At 32.9% G+C, this 6535-nt stretch overlaps 1 protein-coding gene across 1 annotated transcript; it reads left to right on the forward strand.

Annotated features, from left to right (window-relative positions):
• LOC107627696 (receptor like protein 30-like) lies at positions 2820–5777 on the forward strand. Its single transcript, XM_016330520.1, has one exon. The coding sequence runs from the start codon at positions 2820–2822 to the stop codon at positions 5775–5777; it is 2958 nt and encodes a 985-aa protein (XP_016186006.1).

Here is a 6535-nt window from a genome sequence, read left to right on the forward strand (position 1 = left end):
TCTCGCCTCCCACTCACTCTCTCACATGGTTACCCTCATAAATCTGCCATCGCCCACCGCACGGTTGCTTTCATGTCCTCGTCTCCTCTGCGTCTCGTCCCGGCTCCTGTGCATCTCTGGCACTACGTCATCGTCCGTCCGTGGCTCGCCTTCATTGTGTCGTCGCATCTCCTTGCTCCTGTGCCACTGTGTGTTTTTCATCGTCGTCGCCGTGTACTCATCCGGCGGGACTCGCATCGCTGCTCGCGTTGCTGCTACCTTCCACTCACCAGTCTTTGTATCACCGTGCTTGGTCTCTCTCTTTTTTCCCTACGTTCTGCCTTCACATTATAAGGTAAGCTTTTTAAGTTTTTTTTTAGTTTTAGTTATTGGATTATAATGTGTTGATTTATTACTATTTTTATATGATTATGGTGTTGAATCCTTGCTTTTATATGATTATGGTGAATTGAGTTTTGTTCTTTTTAAAAGGATTTGTTTTTTTTTCTAGTTTTTTAGTTTCTTCGTTCTCAAACAACATAAAAACAAATATTAAGAAGGAAGAGGAAAAAGAATAGAAGAAGGAAGAGAAAAAAGAATAGTCAATAATTGAGGGAGGGAGAGAGAGAGAAATGTACAGGTCAAATTGAGGAGAAGGAAGAAGGGGATTCAATTGACAATTTATGTAATGAAGAAATAGTAAAACGACATAGTTTAAGCGCAAACAGTAAAACGACATCGTTTAATCGTATGATGTCATTTTTTTGCATTGTGACGAAAATAAACAGAGAAACCAACTTAAATCACGTTTTAAAATTTCATAATATATATAATTTGAATCAATTAAAAATTAAAGAATTAAATTAAACTGAAAATCAAATTTCAGATACCATTTTATATATTAATTCGAAAATAAGATATGTCATATTTTAATTATAAAATTAATAATATATAATAAATTTAACGATATACTTTTAGTTTACATTTTTAATAATCATTTATGACTATATGTCTATCATCACATGCCAATATATGTAGTTGCCTTGTGAACAACTGGGCGAGGAAAATTAAAAAAAAAAAAGGAAGGGTCATAAATATAGTTTGTTTGGCATCATCAATGTGCTTAAACTTCAGACCGAGTCAATTACTCTCAAGAGTTTCTCTTACGGTGAAGTGAATGAAAGGGAGAAAAGAAAAAAGCTCATATATATAATTTGCTTGGCATCATTAGATGTGCTTAAACTTTATATGGAGTCAATAACTCTGTGTTTCTATTACCGTGGAGGAATTGAAAGGGAGAAAATGAAGTGGAAAATGTAGTGCTAGTGTAGATATATTAGATGACACTAAGTTAGGATTTAGGATATATATTAGACTTTCTAGATGTATCGACAGAATAAAATGTCACCTAATCAAATCCCAAAGAAAAAAAAGGTCTTGAGATCATTTAACAGAATTTCTTTTTATATTGTCAAAACAATTAAAATTAATCCTAACAAACAAATAAAGTATATGTCTATTTTTTCAAATATAAGTTGAAGTTTAGTAATTCGAACACTTGTTAGCTAGCGCATGGTATAAGTATACTGTTGGGCTCAATAATCATATAAAAAATTTATATGATTTGCTAGGAAGTAAAATTCCAAAAAGTAAGGGTGGCAATATGCATTTTATTCGTAGGTATTTAATTCGACCTTATTCAATTGGATAGAGTTGTCAATCTGATATGCAGCGGGTAAAGTAAGGTGTAGGTCGAGTTTTAACCTTATCTGACCAACCCGTAATTGCCACCCATATTAAAAAATAATATGGTTGACAACTTTTAAAAATACAAAGATAAGTCGAATCTGCTAAGAACGAATTTGATGGAGATGAATTGTCATTTTTTTTTTTATTTTCAAAAAGTGAATTCTCCTAAAAAAATTATCTTTTAATTTTTAAAAAGTAATTTTATCGATACGTTAAATTGTGTTTTTTATATTTTAAATTTTTGAAAATGTGAATTCATTGATGATAAATTATTTTTTTTATTTTAACATTTTAAAAGGGTGAATTGTCTTTTCTATTATTTTTTAATTTATAAAAATACAATACGCCAAAGACGAATTTTAAATACCATATCTTAGTAAATAACGGTATTATACTATTATTTTTCTAAAAATTACCGAACCCAAAACTATATACAAGTAGCTGTTGACCATTTAATATAGTTTTCGACCATTTAATAGAAATATTGCTCATAGAATTAATGTTCATCGATCGGTGCATGTTACCTAATAGTTTTGGCCATTTAATATGTCTCTCAAATTTATTTGAAGAATTTTCAACATACAAAGGTTGGTCCTAAACTTATTACAATATTCATAAGTGGTATATATGAAAGGATTCTGCTAGGGAGACAATGGACTATTTGTATAATGTGTACAATAGGCTATTGAGTTACAAAATGAACATCTCTTATACTATCTAAAATAATCATCTGAGTACTAGCGATAATAAACATCTTCCCAAAAACTTAAACTAACTATTTGTACAATGTGTACAATAGGCTATTGAGTTACAAAATGAACATCTCTCATACTATCTAGAATAATCATCTGAGTACTAGCAATAATAAACATCTTCCCAAAAACTTAAACTAATTTTGGGGTTCACCAAAACTCGAACTCTTGACCTTTCAGATCTAGCGCTCACTCTCTAAACTTCCATTGTACACATTGTATAAATATTCTATAACTTTCCCTATATGAAATCTATAAAAGGAAGTAGTAACGTAAACTGAAAAGCAAAAACCATCTTTATCACCACCAAAACATTTTTCACACATTGCCTTCTATATGATGAGAACCACCCCAAACTCATGGTTTTACTTCATATCCTTGCTGTGTCTAGTGGACTTGACTATCACTATCAATTTAGCCACTGCCCATTATTGTCTTGATCATCAGCAATCTCTGCTGCTCCATTTGAAGAACAACCTCACATATAACCAAAATCAGTCCAAAAAATTAATTCATTGGAACCATGTTCATGATTGCTGCCACTGGAAAGGGGTCTCTTGTAACAAGGGACATGTTATAGCACTAGACTTAAGCCAAGAATCTATCTCTGGAGGTAACTTTAGCAGTCTCTTCCACATGCAATTTTTGCAAAGTTTGAATTTGGCTTCTAATGGGTTCATCCAATTTGGAACTTATTCTGAGTTCCAAAACTTGAAGTATCTGAGGTATTTGAATTTGTCAAATGCTAGTATTGTGGGAGAAATTCCAAAAAATATCTTCCAATTATCATCCCTTCAAGTTCTTGATTTATCTGATAATCAAAGACTTAATGGTTTCCTACCACAAAATATCCCATATCAATTAGCATCTCTCAACTACTTGAACCTCAGTCATACAAATTTTTCTGGACCACTACCAGAATCTCTTCTCAACTTGAGGAAACTATCAACATTGGATCTATCAAATTGCCAGTTTAATGGGACACTTCCAAACTCAATGTCAAATCTTACCCATCTAGTTTATCTAGATTTGTCATTCAATAATTTCACTGGCCCTCTTCCATCTTTCAATAGGTCCAATGCTCTTAGGAGTTTTGCTCTCAATCATAATTACTTTAGTGGTACAATTCCATCCACCCATTTTAATGGCCTTGCAAATCTTGTGAGAGTTGATTTAGGAGATAACTCTTTCGATGGAAGAGTTCCTTCAACTTTGTTTGCACTTCCATCTCTTCAACAACTCATTCTCTCCTACAATAGATTTGAAGGCCCATTAAAGGAACTACCAAATTGTTCTTCCTCATCTTTAGAGATGCTTGATTTGAGTGGAAACAATTTTCAAGGTCCAATTCCCCCATCTATTTTCCAACTCAAAAGACTCTTTTTGCTTCAGCTTTCAACAAACAAGTTCAATGGCACAATAAAGTTGGACAATATTCGGAGCCTACCAAAGTTAAAAACATTTGATCTCTCTCACAACAATTTGTCAGTTGTTGGTGCAAATGTTACATATGATCAAGATTTCTCATACTTCCCCATGCTTTACAATCTTTTGTTGGCTTCATGCAAGTTGGATGCATTTCCTTCCTTCTTGAGAAATCAGTCCACTTTGCTTTACCTTGACTTATCCAACAACCAAATTGAAGGAATCATACCCAATTGGATTTGGAAATTTGAATTTTTGATGGCCCTAAATCTTTCCAATAACTTTTTGGAAGGTATGGAAGGGCCTTTCCAAAACCTTGGTTCAAATTTATTCCTGCTTGACCTTCATGGAAACCAATTGCAAGGGACAGCCCCCATTTTCACAAAGAGCATTGTTTCCTTGGATTACTCCAACAACAATTTCAGCTCATTCTTTCCAGCAGACATTGGTAACCAAATTCCAAACGTAGTTAATTTGTATCTTTCAAACAATAGTTTTCATGGAGAAATCCATGAATCCTTTTGTAATATGACATTTCTTCGATTGCTTGATCTTTCGGATAATCGCTTCACCGGCGAGATTCCAAAGTGTTTGGCAACAAGTGACAGATCTTTGAGAGTATTAAGTCTTGCTGGGAATGAACTCAGTGGCCATGTACCAGACACATTCCCAACATCTTGTGCTCTAAGGTTTCTAGATTTTAATGGAAATCTTTTAGATGGAACCGTTCCAAGATCTTTGACAAATTGTCAAAATCTACAAGTCTTGAATCTTGGAAAGAATCAATTAATTGATACTTTTCCTTGCTTCTTGAAGAACATTTTGACACTGAGAGTCATGATTTTAAGGTCAAACAAATTTCATGGGCATATTGAATGTCCTAGTAGCACTGGCAACTGGGAGAAGCTTCAAATTCTTGACCTAGCCTCCAACAACTTTAGTGGCTTGTTGCCATCTTCGCTTCTGCGAAGTTGGAAAGCGTTGATGCATGATGAAGATAGATCACGGTTTGGGCATTTATCTTTTGGTTTGTTTGATAACATTAATCTTATACAGAATTTTGGGATTTTAACCACAGAATTCAGCAATGCTGATAAGATGAAATTTGCTAAGCTTGTTGCCGTGGAACCACTTTTTGTGGTGGACCACATTGTCTCTCATGTCATGGAAGGCGTATATGGTATTGGTAGGTATGAAGATTCAGTTACAATTGTGAACAAAGGTCAACAAATGAAGCTGGTAAAGATTCTCATTGCCTTCACTTCATTGGATTTCTCATCCAACCATTTTGAAGGGTCAGTACCAGAAGAGATCACGAATTTCAAAGGCTTGCATGCTCTTAACTTGTCACAAAATTCTTTCTCAGGCCATATCCCTTCAAATATAAGCAACTTAAGAAATCTTGAGTCTTTAGACTTGTCAATGAATTCGCTTAAAGGCGAAATTCCAACCGAGCTTGCAAGCTTATCTTTTCTTGCCATCATGAATCTCTCATATAATCATCTTGTGGGGAGAATTCCAACAGGTACTCAAATTCAATCATTTGAAGCGGATTCATTTGCAGGCAATGAAGGATTATGTGGACCTCCGCTGACTCAAGGCTGTGGGCTGTTGCCACCACTTGCATCTAAAACTACTGATTTCGATCATGGTAGTTCAATTGATTGGACTATCTTGAGTGTGGAATTAGGGTTTACTTTTGGATTTGGGATGTTCATCATGCCACTCATTTTTTGGAAGAGATGGAGGTTGTGGTTTTCTGAAAAAGCTGATGGTGTGCTTTATAAGATTGTCCCTCAGCTTGATTTTGTGTATGAACATCATGGAGGAAAGAAGTATAGAACTCTAAGGTGGAAGCCTTTCTCATTATAGTAGGTTCAGATGAAAATTTTTAGCCGTGAAAATTCAGATGAAATTAATTTTACGTGAAGTTAATAATTAAAAATCGTTAGATGAAAATTTAGTCAAATTAATCAAATTATTTAAGGATTTTCAACTTTTAACTTCACATAAAATTATCTATACATGAATTTTCACCTTTTTATTACATAAAAATTAATACTAAATTTTTGTGCATTAAATTTAAGTGATGTTTCTTTCTCTAATAATATTACATTATTAATTTTAATAAACTATTCAAATTTCATACTATTTAAAATATATTTACTTTTTTCATTATTTTCTAATACTTTGCATATAATTTTATTTTAAAATTCTTATAATTATACTTATTTCAATATGCTATTTAAATCAAAGAATCAAATTTAATTATTTTTAACATTATTTTAAATTTATATCCCTTAATATATATTGATAACTAACGTGTAGAAAAGAAAATACTTTTTTTTTCTTAGAATGTAGTACTATATGTCTATATATTGATGACTATTGCAGTACAGTAAAGACTAGTGTTCAATTTTCCAGTTATCCCAAAGTTGACGGGAAAGGTGACTTGAAGGTTGGGCTTAGTTGACTAGAGGATTGACTGAAACACTGAAAGTTACGACGAGCAATCACCATTATTGAACTAATTAATCATTTCCATGAGGAGGACCCATAATAGCTAGGAGAGTTAAATTGAATATTAAATATAAAAAAATAATGCTATAAATTCAGTATAATTTATTATT

This window comes from Arachis ipaensis, chromosome B02 (genome assembly GCF_000816755.2).
Source record: "Arachis ipaensis cultivar K30076 chromosome B02, Araip1.1, whole genome shotgun sequence".
In the NCBI taxonomy this organism is placed as follows: Eukaryota; Viridiplantae; Streptophyta; class Magnoliopsida; order Fabales; family Fabaceae; genus Arachis; species Arachis ipaensis.

What these genes read in the sequence shown, in the direction of transcription:
- LOC107627696 (XM_016330520.1), top strand. Translation starts at nt 2,820, where the DNA reads ATGAGAACCACCCCAAACTCATGGTTTTACTTCATATCCTTGCTGTGT.